This window comes from Ammospiza nelsoni, chromosome 2 (assembly GCF_027579445.1).
Source record: "Ammospiza nelsoni isolate bAmmNel1 chromosome 2, bAmmNel1.pri, whole genome shotgun sequence".
Taxonomy (NCBI): domain Eukaryota; kingdom Metazoa; phylum Chordata; class Aves; order Passeriformes; family Passerellidae; genus Ammospiza; species Ammospiza nelsoni.
In genome coordinates this window covers 30,268,148-30,289,078 of record NC_080634.1, presented here as the reverse complement: position 1 = coordinate 30,289,078, position 20,931 = coordinate 30,268,148, and the positions used below count along the sequence as shown (strand labels likewise).

At 41.8% G+C, this 20,931-nt stretch overlaps 1 protein-coding gene across 1 annotated transcript in view; it reads left to right on the top strand.

Moving 5' to 3' along the window:
- The first annotated feature begins 938 nt into the window (after positions 1-938).
- The window catches only part of MAN1A2 (mannosidase alpha class 1A member 2), a 132,790-nt gene continuing 112,797 nt past the window's right edge, over positions 939-20,931 (top strand). The window contains exon 1 of the mRNA XM_059466123.1: positions 939-1,473. Coding sequence (XP_059322106.1) covers positions 1,166-1,473 — 308 coding nt within the window. The 5' untranslated portion in view covers positions 939-1,165. The remainder of the gene's footprint in view (positions 1,474-20,931) is intronic.

The following is a 20,931-nucleotide window of genomic DNA, read 5'->3' as shown; positions in this document are numbered from 1 at the left end:
ACCTCCATTGAATCTGGATCCTGCAGCTCCCTTGACCAGGTCTTTCCTTTTGCCTTTGCATGAAACCTTGTCATGGTGCTCTGTCGGATTGGGTGTCCAGGATGACTTCGTGGAGATCCTCCAGTCCAACCCCCCTGCCAAGGCGGGGTCACCTGGAGCAGGTTACTGTGTGCAAATAATGGAGCAGGAATGCCTCCAGGTGGGCTTTCAGTGTCTCCAGAGAGGGAAACTCCACGGATCTCCATGAGCAGCCTGTTCCATTGCTCTGCCACCCTCAGTGTAAAGAAGTTCTTCCTCCTGTTTCGGTGAAACTTACTGTATTTTAGTTTATGGCCACTGCTTCTCGCCCTGTGGCTGGGCACCAGAGGAAAGAGTCTGGCATCATCCTCTAGGCACCCACCCTTGAGATATTTATGTGCATTAAGGGGATCCCCTCTCGGCCTTCTCCAGACAAAACAGGCCCAGCTCCCGCGGCTCCCTCGTAAGAGAGATACCCTAGTCCCCTCAGCATATTTGTGCCCACCCACGGGCCCTGTCCCGCAGCTGTTTGTCCGTGCGGCGTTTCCCCCGAGAGACGCGGCTCCCTCAGCCCGGCCCCGCCCCCGCCCCGCCCCGCCCCCGCCCCGCGCGCGTGCGCCGCCCGCCGCCGCCGCGCAGGCGCCGTGAGGGCGGGCAGAGGGTCCGGAGCGGGACCGGCGCGGCGGCCGCTCCCGGCGTCGTTCGCAGCGGGGCCCCGGCGCGGCCAGGGGGATGCGCCTCCGCCCGGCCCGGACAAGGGGACGCGGGTGGAGCCACGCCGCGCGCCAGGCCGGGCCCCCGGCTCCCCGCTGCCGCTCGTCCCGCAGCCCCGCGGCCGCGGAGCTCGGGGAGCGCCGCTGACCGGAGTCGCTCGCTCGGGCCCGGCTGGCCCCGCGGCGAGGGAGGGAGGCAAGGAAGGAAGGAGGGGGGCGCGCAGGTAGCGGGGCGACCGCGCCCCGGCCCGAGCCCCCGTGGGGGCGGGGGCCGTCGGGGCGGCCCGGCCTCCCCCCCGTCCTCCCTTCCTCCGGCAGCCGCGGGGAGGATGGTGATGGTGCAGCCGCCCGCAGCCCCCGAGGCGGGCCGGGGCCGCCCTCCGCAGGGGCTGAGGGGATGAGCCGTGCCCCGCCGGGGGGTCGCTAGCGGAAGGATGACCACTCCCGCCCTGCTGCCGCTCTCCGGGCGGAGGCTGCCCCCGCTGAACCTGGGGGCCTCCGCCTTCCCGCACCACAGGGCTACCTTGAGACTCTCCGAAAAATTTATCCTGCTCCTTATTCTTAGTGCCTTCATCACCCTGTGCTTCGGGGCGTTCTTCTTCCTCCCCGACTCCTCGAAGCACAAGCGCTTTGACCTGGGCTTGGAGGATGTGCTCATTCCCCACGTGGACACCAGCAAAGGGGGCAAGAACCTCGGCGGCTTCCTCATCCACGGGCAAGGGCACGACGAGCACCGGCACAGGTGGGTGCCTCGCTCGCCGGGAAGGGAGCGGGACTGGGTGACAGGGAGATCCCTTAAAATATGTCTTTCTGCTGTCCCTCCTCTCACCGACGTCCTCCCAAACGTGTATCAACTTCTGAGCGCTAGTCCTGTGTCCTCCAGCTGCCATATGTAGCTGTGGCTCCGTGTTGCCTTCCCTAGTGTGAATTTAGCCTTCTGGCGAGCTAGACCTGAGAGGGCAGATACGAGGTGTCCTCCAGTGGCTCATTTATTTTCTCAGCCTGGCCAATTCCATGCATCAGCCATGGAAAGAAGGGGGTTAAGTTATGGCATTTGTGGAGGCAGTACAAGTGACTGAAAAACTGCCGCATCTCTTCTACAGCTATTATGTGCTTACTCAAAACAGCTGCTTGTTGCTGAATAGTGCACAAGAACTTTGATCTGAAAAAGACTTCATGCTGTGATCCAGAGACTGTCAGCCTATGACGTGCAGGACACAGAACTAGTGCAGATGGCACAATTGCCTTTTTCTGGCCCTTAAAATCACTTGCTCTAATGTTAATCCAGACGATTGAAGGTGCCGGTGGCTGAGTTTCCTTAATTGTATTTGCCAGTGTAAAGAAATCACAGATAGAATAAGAGTATCAAGGGTAGATATGCTGTATCAACAGCTTTTGGGGGGCCACCCATAGCTTTGTGTGGTGCAAGCCTCTAAATGTTTAGGACTGGATCATGTGAAGTTAAGCATTCAAAACGCTGGTAAAAAACCTTAAATCATGATTATGCAGTATATTTGCTTCTAATATACTTCAGTTGCCTAAACCTTAAATAATGATTATACAGTATATTCACTTCTAACATACTTCAGTTGCCTAAATCCTACACTGCTGCCTGGATCTTAATGAGGCTGACAGATATATTGTCACTGTGAAAGATGTGTTAAAATATGATGGTGGGTGATAAAATACCTGCTTTTCCATACTCAAATTAGTAATACAGGGGATTTTAAAGAAAGGTTACTTATGCTGATAGTGTTCCTTTGGAAACAGCTTGAAATATATCTTACTGGCATAAGAATGATTTAAAGGTTATTTGTATGAGATTAAAAGGAGAGGGTTTAATTTACTTATTTTTATTAATGTGTTAGGAGTTATAAAGAATACGTGAATACTGTGGTATTTTTCCTTAAGGCATCTTCACTGGCATCTTGGATGTTTTTGGGCACTTAAGTTGAGCCCTTTCTCCCTATCTGAGAGAGCACAGGTACTTAATATTTAACAAGGACTTGTTTTGTCTATGATGTTAATTGCTGGTGTGGTTAAACGCTGCGTTAAACATAGGTTTAGACAGTCTGTAATATGCTTCTGAAGTTCTTGTCTTTCACTGTGTGGGTTTATTTTTTTTGTGTGTGTGTGATCTTATTTCTTAGCTTCCCCAGTCCCTGTGGCACATGCAGTCAGATTCAGTTTCTAAAATATAGGACAGATGAAACAAGAGTTCAGGAATGTTCAGAACTCCAGCTGTGGCTTGTTGTACCTTGTGTTGCCCAGTAGATGGGCTGTAGAAAAAAAGGAGTCTGTTGATAGTGATAGTTCGTATTCTTTCCAGGTTCCCTCTCTTAGTTACTGAGGCCACATCTTTAGGAATGAAGTGCTACTTTTTTCTGTGTCATGTGTAGATAAGCAGTAGCTTACAACTGTCAGACCTAAGTTGTTTGGGATCTGTTCTTAAACAAAGTGGTTATCCTGACATCAGTTAACTGAGCTGTGGTTCCTGTATTGCTATGGCTGTGTGTACCTCCCACCTGCCCTACATCCAAAATTTCCGTCATGTTCATTTTTTGAGTTGTTATTTGAGCAAGAATAGTTATTATTCCTGTTGTTTTAGCTTTGCAAAAACAGGCATATCTTAACTACTTAAAAGCCTGCCTGCTTAACCTGCTTGTGAAACCCTTTTGTGAATATCACAATATGCATTGTGAAGCAAGGTTATGTGCTTTACTTTTGAAGCAACTTTGGCTGATCACTACAGTTTAATCAACTTTTATTTGCCATCAGCTTGTGGCTCATGTGGTTGTTTAGCATAATGGAAAACACATGCTGCCATTTTCATTGCAGAGTTCTTGCTCCTGGATTGCAGGGATATTGACAGATGGTATTTTGAGAAAGTGGAGGATCTTCAGTGGTGAGCTCTGGATTATTTACTGTTACAGTTTGGGATGGAAAAATTTGTTCTGCTTACTATCAAGAGGCAAAGTCAAGCAAGCATCAGCTACTTTGTAAGTGCTGTTTTTTGAGTGAGGCAGAGGGGTTAGGGTAGAAAAGATCAAGAGAAATTAACCTAATCCTAATGTGAAGGAGGATGCAGTCTGAAATGGGAAGGGTGAGGATGGATTGACAAGCTGTTTCCAGAAATTGAGGGGCTTCAGAACTGATTGGATCAAAGGTCATTCATATGAAGTATACACTTGATTATGAAGTCACAGATGTTTTGATTAGTCACTAAAAGCTATAGTGTTTCTTCTGTGAATGCTGCTATTGGTGTCTACCAAATGATAAACACATCTTATTATACTGGTCCCTTGGTATATAGGCTATAATATTTTAATGCTCATTTTGCCTTTCTCAAATCTTTAGTTTTGTAGGCTACTGGAAAATATTTGTATTTCTGTCTTCTAGAAAAATGCAGCAGTGATGTAGGTAGAAAATCATTGTGAAAACCATGCTTTACAGTTGGGTGTGCAAACAATGGTTCCCATTGGACTTTCTCTGTATTCCTTGCATTGCTTTCCCACCTCTTCCCCTGGGCACCCTTGACATTCTTGAGTGCTTTTATTTTTATTGTTACAGTGGTTACCCCTTGCTGACGTTAACTTTACATCTTCCATTAAATTGTTTTCTTTACTGCTCCTGTCTTTTGTTTTCCCCTTCCAGGCAGAAAAATTGGGTGGGGGGTGTGGAGGGAAAGCCCTACTCCCTTCCTGATGATCTTAAATATTTATTCAAAAATTAAAATGTTCTTGCCTGTCTCCTGAGAAAAACACAATTCTTCTAAGAAAATGGTTAAAATCTGGAGTGAAACTGCAGTTTGTGTTTGGGAGATGGATGGGCTGTATTGCAAGGCAGTTCTCACTTTCAGCTGTTCATTTCATCTGTAAGCTCTTCCTGCAGGGTAGTGCATGGGGAATGAGTGAGTAATGTTGGGAAGGTGTACCGCAAATTTTTTCCTTTGAGAGGAGGGAGAATGGAAAGGATTAGTCCAGGACTTAGGAAGATATGTGCATACACATATCACAGTTTTAAAAAATCAATTTCATTTCCTGAAGATGAATTTCTTTCCATTTCAAATAGGATATTGCAGAGATTTTGGAACGAGAGCTGCATGGTTTTGAAGACACATCTTGCCAAACAAACTTGTGTAGCACTCAAAATTTGTTACATGATTTTAGATAATTGCAATTTTCCCCAAACTTCTGCATCTCTTGCCGCACAAAGATACTTAAGATGTTTCTTACTATCCAGCTACTTTTCAAGTACCTGTGGTGTTTCATTCTTCAGTACCAGATCTAAAAGATAGCTCTGGAAGTAAACCAAAACATTCTTATAGCTTTGCATCTGATGCAAATGAGTGAGAATGCAAATGCCCTGTAATCTCCTTGATTTCTCAGATTTTTTAAAAATAAGATTATCTGCAATATGTAAATTGAGAAGACTTTTTGCTTTAATGATCTGTCAAAGCAGCTGCTCTCTGTGTTACTTGACAAAAGCTAAGGCCGTTTCTGTGGTGAAAGTGTGTGAGCTCTTAGCTACTTTGTAGCAGCACTTGGACTGCTGTTGGGCAAACAGTTCAATCCTTCAGAATCTGTGAAGATGTATCTTCAGCTGCTGAATTCCTGTGTATCACTTCAAGTCAAAATTTCTGTCTGTGCCTGGAAAAAAACCTCAGCAGCCCTCAAGCCATCAGGTTGACAGCAGCTGCTCATACATGTGCCCACCTCAATGGCCTTGGCCTCTGTGTGGCAGTGGGTATAGATCAGTTTAAATCGTGCTTTTGACTTTGTTTCTGGAATGCTGAGGATTACTGACTGCTGTGTTATGCAAAGATGGAAGGTCTGCAGTCTGATATGATGAGTTGTGGGTCAGCAGATGTATGGCAATAGCCTAAACGTGCTCTTTCTTCTGTTGCTCAGTAGGTGAAAGCAACAAAAATTATTCTGAGGTGCTTTTGGTCTTAATTTCTTCTTCTAATTTCTGCAGTTTTTTAAAAAAAGAAAAGCTTAATATGCTTATTTTGAATCCCTTTATCTTCTCTCATCTATATTACTTAGTTGGCTATAGTAAAAGTGGGCAGAGGAGATAATTTAGCTTCTATTGCTCAGTGGGATCAGTGTCTTCTGTCATCCTCTGCCATGCCATTGAGTATAAAAGTGCATAAAACTCTTTGCTCTTCCTTTCCAACTTTTCTTGAAGCACAGTTCATTAATGAAATTAGGAGTACTTGCTATTGTGATTCAGGGAACCTGTTTTTTTCCCCTGAAAAATCAGGAGCCGCTCTGGTGTCCACATCCCAGCTCTTACTGCATTCAGTTTTTCAGTGTGTGAGATTGAGCCTATCTTTAGAGCAGGTTCCCCACAGCCTCTCTGAAATGTGGGCACTGATTTTAAGCTGAGATGCTTGATCTAGAAGCAAGGATTTTCTGGAGTGCCACTTTCAGGAAATGCAAGTCCTCATGGTGACATCTCTGGAGCCAGTGAGGGCAGGATAGTGCATTCCAGGTCAGGCTTCAGAGACATCTCATATGTCTAGTGTGAAGTTGAGGTGTAACTGCCTGGTGTCATCTTCAGCTGCTGAAGCTTCTGCAAGAGCACTGACCCTCTTTATTTGAAGACTGTTCTTGGCTAGAGTTTTTAGTAGCTGCATGTTATTCTTTTCTCTGGAGCCTGTGTTGAGAAGAGACTTCAGAGATGATGCTGGTACTTGGAAGAATTAGGGGGGTTTGATGTCTTCTGGAGTGCCTACGTTATAACCTTAAACGTAATTGGATTTTTCCTGCAGTTGCACTGGACAGTGGGAGAGGTGTCCTCTTGGATTATTTCTAAGGTTCTGCTGAAATTAGTGCTTTATATTGTAGGCTGAGAAATGCTTTCAGCTTTGAAATACAAAATGCAAATTTTAGACCATCTGTTTAGATGTCCTCCCTCCTCCCCCCCCAATCTGCTGAGCAGCCTACATCATATGTAGAGTGCTGCTTTCTTCATGTTCTCTTGCTGTACTCCAGTTAGTCAAAGTATTTCCTGTATTATGAAAGAGAGGAGTTGAGTGCTGGTATTCTCCAATTCTTACCCTTTCCAGTAAAAAAAAAAAAGTTTGAACTTGTTGGTTTTCTGCATGATCTACACTTTGTCTACATGATGGGAAACAATCAGGTGTGGGAAAACAGCAGAAAGCCTGCTGGCTGGATTTATGCCAGCTAGTGGGTGGAAGGCAGTAGCAATTTCGTTCATTTGGAGTTTTGTAGATTAAAATCTTAGAAGAACTTTAGCATAAATGTGGGTTGCTTGATGATGGTAGCAGTGCAGGCAATAGTAAGCAGTATGGCTAGTTGTGGGCATACAGCACTGCAAGAGTTCCCCCATCTTCTGATCCTTTTGGTTTCCTGTAGTAAATACAGATATCTCAGTCCTACTGGGCTAGTTCTGAATGATGGGATTTTTCTTCCTTACAAAAATATTACCAAACTTGTAATTAGTTTTACATCCACATGTGGTTTGTGTACATATTTTCATAACAATTGAAATGAGGCTGAATATGGGCAAAGAAGACAAATTTTGTAATATCTTTCTTCTTATGTCCATCCCTAAGAAGCCTGTAAAATTTTAAACATGGTCAGTGCTTTTATTCCACCATCCTTCACTTTTAATTATTGCAGCTCTCAGTGTTGAGAAAAGTCTGGTCTCATGGGTAGGCAGCTGTTTCTCACAGTAGTTATTCAGGCTAACAGAGTAGGAACTTGAGGACACATGTTTGGGTATAGCTTATGGGATTTGTTCTTTTCCCTTCATTTTCAGAAGCAAGCTCAAGTGAGTGCTGTCATCTGTCTTAATTCAGTAACTAGATTATCGCTTTTTTACTGAATTAAGAGTTCTGTTGCAAGTAAACTGTGGGGAGGGGGGTGCTTAACAGGCCAATAAGCCTATAAGGGGCAAGAAAGGGAAAAAATAAATGCCTTTTTCCTGCCACCTCAAACCTTGAAATAAAAATTCTGAGTGCTCCAAATGTCCTGTATGCCTGTAACTGTTCTATTTAGAGTGAATACATGTGTTCATGGGGGCAAAGATAGGGAAAAGTTTTGGTGACTAAGTTCTTGTCATATGTTTGCTCATAAAATCTGTAGGCTTTTGATTCCTTTTGTCTTTGTTGTCTAATCTAGTGCCCAGTATAGAGCAAATTATATAACTTCATCTGTTCACTCAAGGATATGGAGGTTCTGTGTTATTTTTCAGGTCTGCAAATACTAAATGATAAATAGGAAGGGAGATAACTTTCCTGGTAACTTCCATTCCTTCCACTCTTGTTTTTTAGAGTACCTAACCAGGTACACTAGCATTTCTAAAATTTAAAAGGAAAAAAACCCCCGAGAAGATAGGTTAAGAAGTAACCTGTAATATTCTTTTGTTATCTAGAGACTAGTTTTGAAAGGTCGTTTTTAGCCTTGTCTTGGAAGCCAAGAAACTTTGTGGCCATGCTGTGGACACATTGTAGCTCTCACTGATCCCTTGCTGTTCTCTATTCCCTCCTTTTCCCCACTCAGTCAGCAGCAAAGGGTGACCTGTTAGAATTACATTTCTCTATCTTGTGTGTCCTGGTGCTGAGGGAAAGACCTTAACTGGGAGCTGTGCTGAAGGAAGGATCACAGAGCCCAGGAGTACCTTGTGATACTTCTGCTGCTGCTAGTCAGTCTGCACAAGTGTAATTTTGAGCCAGCCACAGCATGAGTCTTCTGTTCTTCACTGATTGTTAGAGAAGGGTGGCTGGAAATGAATGGTAAGGAGAACCGGGGGTTTGTGGCACAGCAGTAGCAACAGGGTGTGTTTACTGAAGTAGTAGAAAACATTGGGACAGAAGGCTAAAGGTCATTCAGGTTTGAAATACAGGGGTGTGTTAGTTCTGTTTCTCCAAGGATTTATTTGCCCAAACATTGAATCATATTTGTCATTATGTCTTGCTGCCTTTGTTCTTTTAAATATTCTTATGATGCACACCTATGAACTGGATTACCTGGCATATTGTATTCAGCATCAGTTTTGTTAATGTTTGATGTGCTCTGTTACTTGTTAGTTAACTCTTAACCCACCAGATGATTTTGGAAATGCTTCCCCAGCTCCTTTCAGCAGCACTGCCATTGCAGCTTCCAGTGGCCAGCTAGTTATTTTCTGTGATTCTATTTGAGAGAGCAAGTTTGAGGTTTTCACTAGGCTTAACATTATGTAATCTGATCAGTATGGCATGAGCAAAATTACAGTTTTAAGGGAGTGACGAAAGTATTTTCTTGCTATATAAAGCTCTAAGAGCTCCTCAATGAGATTACTTTGTGTCTGTTAACACCAGCATGCAGAAGTGTCAATTTTCACAGAACTTTGTTTGGGTTGGAAGGTATCTGAAAGAACATCAATTTTTAACTCCCCTTCCAAAAGCAGGGACCCCTTCCACTAGACCAGATTGCTCAAAGCCCCATACAGACTGGCTCTGAACACTTCTAGGGGTGGGGTATCCACAGGTTTTCTGGACAGCTTATTCCAGTGCCTCATCACCCTCACAGTAAAGAATTTCTTCCTAACATCTTATCTAAACCTGTTTCAGTTTAAGGCCATTCTCCCTTATTCTGTCACTACAAGCCCTGGTAAAAAGTCCCTCTCCAGCTTTCTTGTAGGACCCCTTTTGGTACTGGAAGGCTGGTAGTAGGTCTCCATGGAGCTCACTCCAGGCTGAATGAACCCCAGCTCTCTCAGCCTGTCTTCATAAAGAGCTGCTCCAGCTTTTTCTGTATGCCAGTACCCATTTGGAAGTGATTTGCATGATGACATTCATCTCAGCCGAGTTTTAGCACTGTTTGCAGGTCAGCAAGGCATCTGAAGTTTGCACCGACAAGCTGTGTAAGTATTTTCTCAGTAATTTGTTATCATATCTCTCTGTGACCTGCTGACATGTTTTAAGGCTGAAGTGTACCATCAGGCCACTTAAGAGCAGGTGACCATCAGTGGTAAATCAAACGAATCCAATTTGCTTTTTATTGGATCAACCTGAATGTACTTACGGAGGGTGAGAAAAACATACCATTTGTGGGAGTGGTATATCCCTTAAATCCTTCAGTGGGAATCTTGCTTTGATTGTCCTGCTGGATAAACAAACCTGTGGTGAATATACTGGGTTCTATTCCTGGTTTAGGTTTGTTAGCAAGTAAGAATAGCTCACAGCAGTGTGCTGTTTCCTCAGCAGATTTTTCTGGGTGTGTTGCTATCTTTACCAATGTATTGCCTTTGGAGGGCTATTTGCTGTTTTCCCAATGCAAGTTAGAGGATCTGCTTTTGCTCCAATATACTTGTGTCCTTTCTGCAGTATATTTAGAGAATCATAATCCAGAGCTGACTTTCTGGACCACAGACTTCCTGTTTGTTTTCATTACTTTTATGAAATAAAATTTGCTGTGCACTTAAAAATAAAAATTGAAAGAAGACCTGCCACTCTCTTGGGTTGTTTGAGATGACAGTACAGTAGTGGGAAAGATGCTTAGAGAAGAGGGAAGTTATTTTCCTGGTTAATATATAATATTTTTCCCCCCTCCTTTTTTTTTTTTTTTTCTCACAGAAAGAAAGTTTTTTTTTTTGAAAAAATGATAGCATGAAGTAGCTTGACTTAGAACTGTGTTTCTAGTGACCTTTTAAATCTCTTAATCAGTTTTATCTTGGAAACACTGATGACTATTTAATTCTAAACTTAATAATTGCAGATGATGCAAGCATGTGTCTGTTTTTCCAGTACTGTAATCACACATCCTTAGTTTCCTAAAGGCATCTGTTCTGTTGTCACTGGCTTCTATTTGAGTGGAAAGTGTTCTCTAAGTGATTAAGTAACACATGAAGTGAATTCTGAATTGCAATGCACAGTGTTCTGGAGAAGAAAATATTGCAGAGGTGTAAGAGGCTCTTTGCATTCTGGAGTTCTGATGTTATAAGGAGTATAATGGAAATTCAGATTTCTGATTTGTGAATAAATCTGCCTTCTACAGACAGTGGAATCTATGACAATTAAAATTTTAATTGGTCTGTAATACAGACATTTTCCAATAAGCAGAAAAAAATCAGAACAAATGGGAAATAATGCAAGCAATTAAACAAAACTTTAACTTCAGTTTTATCACTGTCTTGCACATGATTTTAACTGGTTCTAACTGTTCTGATTTAGATACTTAAAAACAGTCAAGCTGGATGTGCTAATTGTTACACTTGTTAAATTGCTCCAAATCCATGCAGTGAAAAGTTCAAAGAGCTGCACCATTACACCTATTTTTATGTGAAATGAGTTAGTTTTCAAATCCCAAATTCTGGAAGGGAACTCAACTGCTCTTCAGTAGCTGACACGCTGATAACTAAGAATTTTTTTAGTTTTGTGTCATGTCTGGGAGCTTTGTCATTTTGAGGGTCTGATACCTATGGAAGGATACCAAGGTATCTGTGTGTGTAATATCTATATCTATAAATTGCCCAGTGAGGTGGATAATCAGTTGTTACTGCCATAATTTCACTACTTGAATGTGAAACTTCAAAGCCAGTGGCTAAGGAGATGACTGGTACTGTATTGGCACTTTTTATGAATAACTTCTGTATGAACTTGGTTTAGTATTTATCTGAACACAATGATCAGAAATGATTCAGAGTGTGTTGGTAACCAAAGGAAGCTCTTTTGTGAAAATAAGACCAAAATTTACTCAAATCCCTACCCAAAACCAAACAATAAAGCCTGCCATCATTCTTGGTATTCCTTAATGTGAAAAAGATTCCAGGTTCTCTTCCAGCAGTGTTTTTTTGTTGTTCTTGCTGACTGGCTTTTACTTAGCCCCATGTTGGCATCGCAGTGTTTGGCAGCTGCTTGCTGGCCAGAGTAGGCAATGGGAACAGTTTATTGACTCACTAAGCCAAGAGCCTAATGGTGACTTTGTTCTTGTGTGTGTTGGTGAAACAATGGAATTTTTGTGATTGTATTACTCCATGTGAACTCCAGGTCCTTAGTTTGGTCCAGGTTTTATACATCTGTGGTCTTTTGATATGTTTGTTTTGATTTCCATAAATCACTTGAGCACTAATTTTATTCAGATGGATTTGCTGTTGCAGTTATGCATCGTCGTTTGCTTGACGCCCTGTCTCCCCTCTTCAGACATAATTTTCTCAGAATAGCATCTGGCCATCACACTACAGTGGGACTAGATCATCCAATCTACTGCTATTACAAAGAAAAATGAGGCTTGACATATTCGTGTCAATTTGGCAAAATGCCTGAGTCATTATGCTCAATGAAATATGTGACATTTCAAGTGGGAATGTAACCTGCAGGAGCACTTGCTGGAGAAACTGGAGGCAGTGCAAGGAAAATGCCACCCTTACTTGTGCTGGGAGGTTCAGATACTGACACAAGCCACCTGATCAGTACCCATCCCAAGATTGTGGTTTACTCCATTAAGATATTTAATTTTGTTAAAAGATTTTCAGTCTCTAGAATTTGGTGGTGGTGGTGATGATGCTGGGAAAATTTCAAGAACCTTTTAAGTTTAAAAGAAAAAGAAAATCCAAGGAAACATCTATGGAACTTCCTTTCATACAGTAACAAGTAAACCAACTAGCAACTAGCCCAAACTCCAAAGCAGTGTGTGTAACTTCTGAGTCAGTTGTAATTACTTGCTGTTCTTTGGTTCTCTAGCAAATTTGTTTTGAACCTTCATGGATTCATAGTGTGGAATTTTTAGGAAAAAAGCAGGCTGTGTAATATTGCCTAGTGTTTTAGTAACTAGAAAATATATGGAAGCATAAAAAAATTTAAGTACTCCTTAGATATGATACCTAACAAATTCATTTTTCTATATCTGCAACCTTTTAAGAAGGAAAAATTCCTGGAGCCTGTACAGACTGTAAGTAGAGTTCTTCCAAGCTGTCTTGAAAAAATTAAACTTAAACTCCATCAGCCATAACCTTGCTCTTTCTAGCTTTAAAGTGTATTCAGTAATGCTTAAAATAGAATGTCTTTTGAGATTTAGAAGCTCTTACATTTACTGTTTTTACTTACATTCAACTGTTCAAACACATTTGTGGCAGATGGTTTTTGGTTTTGTATTTTATTTTCAGTTCCTGCTCTACCTTTCCTTTTTATAGAATTGTTCACTTATATTTAGCAATTTGACCCTACTGCTTTCAGTTCAGTGCTCAACAGTTGAAATAAAACAGGGCAGTAAAGTGGCAAGGGCTATGCAGTGGCTCTCTAGTCCAGAACTTCTGAAACAGCAGCATCATCTTCTATGCTCTCTAGAGATGGAAAAGCTGGGAAGGGAGGAAAGGATAGGAAGAGTTGGATTGAAGTGTAACCCAGAAATTTTTCTTGTATTGCTTTATACCAATGTCCTGGGGTGACTTTGTGATGCTGAATTGTATCCCCATTCATCTGTTTAGCCTAGAAATAAGTTTTGCACCTTTAAACTAGATCTGAGAGTGAGGGGGGGAGAAGAAGCAGTGGAATGTCTGAGGTGGCTGTACTTAAAAATGAAGGGATGAGAGCTTCAGCCTGCTCTCTCACAGATGGTATTGTCTGCAGCATGGAGAGGGCTCTTCTTTGCTTTTAGTTAGTTTTTTTTTGCTAGCTGAGACAGAGGAGTTCCCCAGACCGTGGCTTTTCTTTTTCTTGGAAGTGATGAGCCTTGCTTTGGTCCAAAAACCCAGAAAAACACTGGGAGCTCATGGCTGTAGCCCACTGGGGCCTGGGACACGGCATTTTCCAGCACTGGAGGGACAGATAAGAGACTGAGTGAGCTGAGCCACACCCCACAAAAAGGACTTTCTGTTTTTGCCATCTCTTCAGAATAATGAGAAGTTCCATTGTTTAATATTATTCATTTTTCCATGTTTTGAGTACTTGTTAAAGAAACAGGGGTTTTTCCACTTTTCTCAAAGGAAATTTTTGTCTCTTGAGCTGGGTGAGGCAGGGGCCACTTGAATTTGCTTTCTAGAGGGACCCCTTTGGGGGTTTACTCCCTAAATTTGCCCTAAACCAGGACAGCTATGCTGTTTTTCACATCACAGCCTTTGCCCCAGCCTTCTTCCTACAAAGGCTTGGTGTGGTCCTGAAATGTGTTATGGTGTTGGCTGGATAATACTGCTTCTTTTAACCTGTTGATAATGACTGAACTGTAACCTCTGAAAAGAAGAAATTAGTAAAAGTCTCAATAAAACTAAAGAAATCCTCAAGAAAGGAAGTTACATTAGGCTTTGACATCAGTCTTAAATACCAAGTTTTGTGTTATTTATTTTGCCCCATACCTTCTTTCTGGAATCCAAAATGGTGACTGATGGTGACATAGTGTTAATTGGAGATGGAATAAAACTTTCAATTCCTAGTCTGCGTATTTAATTTTGCAGTGTCTTTAGGATTGGAAAGAACTTCCAGCTAATATTATCTTCCATGCAGGACACTGGCTGCAAGGACACAACCTTTTACCAGACCATTAGTCTTGAGAAGTAGTCTGTCTTTAAAATTGCCATGGGTGAGTGTTCGGCATCTTCTGCCATGCGCGGAGGTTCCTCAAGCAGGAGATACACAGCAGTTATTTACTGGCTCATGCAGAGAGCCTAGCCAGTTAGGCAATTTACTGTGGATTAATGTGCTTACCAGCTCAAGGAGTCCCTGCTGGCCTGGAAGGTATAAGGTAGGAAAATACCAGCCTCCTTTGATCTTGAAGTGGATTGATTCTTGATCTTGCTGAGTCAACATGTTCCAGATCCACTTTTTTCTCAGTTTTTATTCCTCTTTTAGTCAATATTCTTCTCTTGAATTAAGTTAGTGTCTCATCAGTTACACTCTCTTTCTTAGCTTTTGTGGCTTACAGTGATGAGAGAATCCTCTTATAAGGTACCACTTTATTTTTGGAGGAGCTCAGCCCAAGCTCACATTGAATTTTTGGGTAGTAAAAGAGTACAATTCTTGGTTTGGTGATCTTGGGATTGCATGCTTGTTTACTCTGGACAAGTGTATTTGAAACTATTAGATCTGAACTCAAAATAAACATGACTGTTGCCTACAGCCAGTGAAGTGAAGGAAAGGGTTGTGGGTCTTTTTCCATTTCCAAAACTTGCATTAGTCAAATTGACAGTGTTATCCTGCTTGAGTAATCTCTTTCTTAATTATGTGCAGTTATAGCGTGGATGTATTTGTTAGTGAAATGAACTTCTTTTCATGAATGAGGTAAGAACGTTGCCATAATAATTTTAAGTAATGGAACAGATTTTAATTTAATCTTGAAGGAATCAAACATGTAACTACAGCTATCCATGAACCACACTTTGTTGTTGGGAGTTCAGGAAGTTGTATGTGATGGTGGTAGAGGAAGAAGTTAGACTTTACATGCTGGATGCATATGTTATTTTATTCTGCAAATGAACAGGGGAAGAAAATACTGTGTACTATGTACTGTTTCTAAAGCTCTCTGAAAAATCTGAGATTCTGTTGTTGAACACAATTCAAAGATCAAATCGTTGAGACATTTTATACCCCCAGCTCTCCCATTGTTCTAGATTCATGCTTTGGGCTGTGGTACTTCTTTGTGTTTTCTGTTTTGGTCAAGAGTAGTTTGTGTCCAGCTCATCTACTGCTGCATACATCTAAAGCCTGTGTATAGCTTGTTAAACATGTTAGTATTAAAAGTATTTCACTGATAGTGGAAATAGCACTGATAGCTTTAAATCAGCATTTCATTGCATTAGCTTAATCTGTTAATATTATGATAGGCTTGTGAAAACCACATGTGGTAGTTCTAAATGTACATACTGCTGAAACATTGTTCATTTGCTGTATTTTGTTTCCCTTCTTGTGTCCTGACAATATTTTGATTGCAGATATATGTGGACAAAGATTTGCTCAGCAATTCCCAAAGAATGGCAAGTCATCTTTGGTGAAATTATTTACATATCATTGTTTCTTCTCTTGTACTTTTTGCATTCGGTGGTGTTTACTCTCATGATGCTTCGTACCATCCTTACCTTGTTTATGGGTCAGTGATTCCTTAGACTGCAGCCTGGATTTTGCTAGCTGAGATGGCTGTCAACTGTGTTTAGTCATTTGGGAATATATTTCAATTGGGAAGGTATCTTTTGTGGAGTGAAGCTTATCATTCATATTTTGTGCAGTTTGCTCATGGAATGGAGCAAATGAGCAAACTCCTGCATAATTTGTGGCAATGATATCTATATTTTTGAAGATATTTGGAAGCTATCTGGATGTGATCCTGGGCAAACACCTCTAGGTGACCCTGCTTGAGCAGTGGGGTTGGATCAGATGACCTCCAGAGACATCTTTCCCTCTCGACCTTTCTGTCATTCTGTGACAAGGACTGTGTTCTCATCTGACATGCAAATAGCTACTTTTCCATATTTATAGATGTACAGAGTAGTTTGAGCCTTGCATTGCTAGGTTTTTTTGGATGGGAGTTGCTAACCTAGTGTTGCTTTTCTGGCCTTTTTGAAAAGGAAAAAAACCAACATCCAGTTATCTGTCTCCTGAATCAAAATTGCGTATTTTATTAGCAGTGGGGATTATTGTCATGTGGAAACTTATTAAAAGCACCTGGAAGGCTAAATAATTTGTCATATAATTGTCTCTTATCCTCTGCTTTACTGACAAGATTAAAGAACTTTGGGAGTAATGAGATAGAGTTTTGCTCTGTGGAAACAGCGCAGATTAGACCGTACGTCATGATTTCCAGGTATTTTGTTGCTCTATCTTTAGTTACTGTTTTGGCTGATTTGCTAAGTGGAGAGGCATAAAGCTTTGGTGTTCTTTCTTTCTGACTAGTCCCAGCAGTGCTGAATGTGAGAATTTAAATTTCTGTTTTAGTTAATGCAGCATTACTCCTAAATATGTCCACACTGCAGCCTGTGCCATTTTATATGAAAACCTTTTGAATCACAGTGTATGTACTATATGTGTCTGTGTGTGTGTATGTATTTCCACCCTGAAACAAGGACAACTGTGTTTAACAGCAGAACATTGCCTGCAGCTCCTGTCCTGTCAGAGCTTTTCTCACGACATGTCACATAATACCTTCTGGAATCTATTGATATTCGGAGACTGAGTTTGAACTAATTTTTTTGTTTGTTTCGTTACTGTTGTTGCCCTGTAATTCATCCAGTTTCTGCAGAGCAGGGCTAGGTTTTAAACTGCTGCCATGTAGAAGGAAGGGAGTGATCCTGCCAATCTTGCACTCAAAGCTCTGTGTCTTTCAGACAAATCCAGTCCTGCTGCTGTGCCACAGCAAGGCAAATTGAGTAGCACTGATTCCGTGTGAGCCAGGAGGATTGTGCATAGTGGTGTCCTGGGGGCAAGAGGAACAGTCAGGAGAAATTGTTCTGGGCCTGTGTTTGGACAAAGCTGCCCACTCCTAGTAGTGTTGGTTCCCCATAGCAAAGAGCTTGTCTCCCTTTCCTATGGGAGATCCCAGGATATTCCCCCTCCTCTTTCTCTGCAAGCTCTGCCATACAGCCTTTCAGTGCAGGGCTTGCAGCACCATGCATGTTGAGTGCTATTCTGATTTTAAACACATTGGTAGACAGGTGTCAATTTACCATATAGACATACAGTAACAATTATTGGTACAGGAGGAAGAGAAATCTGAGCAATGTGTGTGAACTTCCAATCAGATATTTAAAGCAGTGTTGCTTCTGGGATGTGCAAGGCAGCTTTGGCTGGGTGATTAAAATAGCATTATGGAAATGTGGTAGCTTGAGTTGACAGAACATCTGTGTGAGGGTAGTCACTTCCTTAGAGCTCTGTAGGACCTGCCAGAGGGTTTCCCATGCAGAGAAGCCTGGTACCATCTGCTTACCTGAAAGTTTGCCATCTCTGAGTCTGCATTATATGCCACTTGCTACTTTTACTTTGTAACAGCCATTTTCACTTTGTCTTTTTTTGCTGTCTATTTATATTTGCTATTTATATTATTTTTGCTGTCTATTTAGTATTTGAACAATTAAGAACTTTCAGACTAAGACCATAATAGTATCATGGCTGTTGCTTTAAATTGCTAACTTTCTCCAGCTGTTTTTCTTCTGTTGGTGAGAGTTTTGGTGCTTACTCCTGGAGATCAGGCTACCAAGGAGACTCAGAGTGTAAAAGGAGGGAGCTATTTTATTGACTATGATGCCCCTTTGGAACACAGACATCAGGAAGAGGGTATTCCTTCAGTTAATATAGTTCTCATTTTCCAAGTATAGGGGGTAGGAAAAGGGAAGGAAGTACCTGATTGGAATGGGAACCTGGAGGGGGAGAGGTGAGATTGAGCCAGGGCTTGCAGAGGACCTTGGTGGTAGTGAGGAGCAGCAGTTTATTTCTTTGAAAGCTGGAGATGGAAACTGCACTTGGAGCAAAATAGACGCGTGTAGGATAACACTGAAATATTGCTTTTTGGTTTCTTTTCCTTTTTCCCTAAGTAGAAAAAGATTATTGTTGTCTCAGGTGTAAGAAGAGGCAGGCATTGGCTGTGTGAGATACCAGAGACTAATCAGAGGCCTTGGGAAGAGGAGAAATTTGGTGGAAGTTGATAGTTAGGAAGGCAAATATAGCATTTAAGATGGTAGGAAGTGACTCTTGCTGATGGAAGAAGCAGTATCAATGGGGTAGAGTAGAGGAAACCATGTGGCTGAGTGATGGAATAGAAAGAAGTGATAGTAGGGAATGGCCATGGATAGTAGTGGTTAATGGCCATGTGAATTTGTGTGCAGAAAACACGCTACTTGTACCTTGGGCTTTAGTTTAACACCCCTGAACATGCAGGTCTAAACACTTTGAAGCTCATTTCCTGTTCTGCTGTGTCCCCAGACATTTAATCTTGACGATATTCTAGCCTCAACATCAGTGTTTGGGCAGTCGGCCAGTTAGGAGACCTGATTTGGCCTGAAATGATCCATAATTTTTCAGCTGGCTCAGCTCACCACTGGCTGCATGGCTTGTTGCCCAGTCTCCTGAGTGCCAGCATAAGGAGTAAGGGAGCTTGCTTTTACAGGACCACTAAAAGAGAAAAGAATGATTTGTACAGAGATAGTGACCAGTACAAGGAATATAGGGTTATAACATCCTTTATCCATAAACCAATATTTCAGCTGATCATTCTAGTAATGCTGCAGTCACACACAATCAGTCTTTAACCTACTAAATCAGCAGCAGGTATGGACATCCGAGCATCCTTATATGCCATTTCTTGTTCCTACAGAAGTGCTAGTTTGTAGCCATAGGTGACTGGCTGTGACAATGCCAGGGAAGCTGTGTTCTGGGCTTTATCTGGCTGGAGGTCAGCAGAGGGGACCCACGCTGATGAAGTGCAACTCTAACTTACCTAGAGATATCTTCTTACCGCACAGGGTAGCTTCACAATCTCAGGTGTGCAGTGGTGGCAGTGTTATTCTGCAGCTGGAAGTGGGGTCTGCAGATGGATCCCCTCTCAGTTTGTCAGAGAAGAGCTTCCCAAAGCTCAACCTGCCAAGGCTTGTGCATGCGCTGGTGTTCTGTGCTTTAGGTGCTGTTTCAGTTGTCCAGCTATCATTTATCTCACCATGTTTTTATCCAATAGTCCTCAGTTTCCAGCAGATCCTTGCTGTATTGCTGTTGGGACATTTCACTTGTCAGTAGCTAGGTATTAATCAGCTTAAATATAATGTGTAATGGAGTCTCTTTTATTTTTTGCTGTGAGCTGAGATGTGTGAAACCCTGTCAAGGTATTTCCTCTTCCTCTGTTGTTTACGTAGATAGAGGATGACAGCCTCCTGCTACTAGCTCAAATGGTAGATTCTCTTAGTGACAAAAAGCTCTAGGATTTCTGTTTTGAAACACAATAATATTTAAATGATTGTCATAATTTTCAGTGATTGCTGCTGCTTAATTTTCTTTAAAAACACACCCTTATCCCTTACTGCAATTCTATATGGCAAATGTCTTTTGTCAGCCTATTTTCTGTTGTCTCAGGTTCTGTTCTTAAGGCTGCTTACTTGATGCTTCTAGAAGTCAGTAAGATATTGCTGCTCACAGTTGCTGTCTTAACTTTTCCTGGCTGTTATTTGAAACTAAATAAAGTTTTCAAACCCTGTTCTTAATAAAATAAAGGAGGGCTGATAGGGGTGTTGGCTTGTTAACTGTGTTGCTTGAAAAGCTTTCTTAGTCTGTGTTGTGATTTGCTTGATCTTTTATACAAAACATCAGTAGACCAGGAGTTTTCTTCTTTCTACTCTTCATCCTGGAATCATACATTTAGTGTGGGTGTTTTTGGACAAATTCTTTTCAAGTATGTCCTCTCTTGTTCCTTCGTTTTAGAACAAGCTTATAATGTCTTTGTAGAATGTCACAGAAGCATCTGTCCTACCACATGTGGAGAATGAGGCTGTCCTGTTCTATTAAGTATTTAGAGCATTTGTATTAAGCACTTCTCATTGCAAGGAAGTAATGCAGCTTTCACTGTGATAATCTTACACAGTGATTTCAGCAAGCTTTTGATACCTGCTGAATGAAGGTTTTCAAGCTCTAACTTTATGAAGGTAACAGGCAAAATCCTGCTTCTCTTTTGCTTGAAGATTCTTCTATATTGCTGTTTCTGTATATCAGGTGAAATGTTGGAGAACTCGTCATAGCTTATGAGGCAGACAAATATTGTTCTCTTATTGGGCTGAACAATCTGAACAAAGGCATGTGCACATCAATAGATGTGCTAAAAATTCTTTTGCTTTAACATATGCATGTGCAGAAAGAATTTTTTTCAACTGGCTAAAGCTCCTAATCACAACTTCAGTTTCTGAAGACTATTATTTGGGTCCTTTCCATTACTCCTGAACATTTTTTGGCCTGACTTCAGAAACTGTTTCTTTTCCTCTGGTAGTATCATGTGTAAAAGGAGAGATTTATAATTCTGGGGTCAAGGAAGATCAGAAAAGGAGGGAGGACAAGATACTGTGTATAACACACATGTATGATTGCAGTTCCTCTGTTGTCACTTTGTTCTTGTGTTTGTCCCCATATCCTCCCAAAATTCCCGTACAAATTTGAGGTTTTGAACCCAGCATCCTGTCTTGGCACAATTCTTGGGCAATGTGGGTGGTACAGAAGGTGAAGGGAGTAGTAAGTCAGTACTGTAGTGCTGAACATATAATTCAAGCTTCTGTAGAGTATGCACTAAAACAGTTGCTG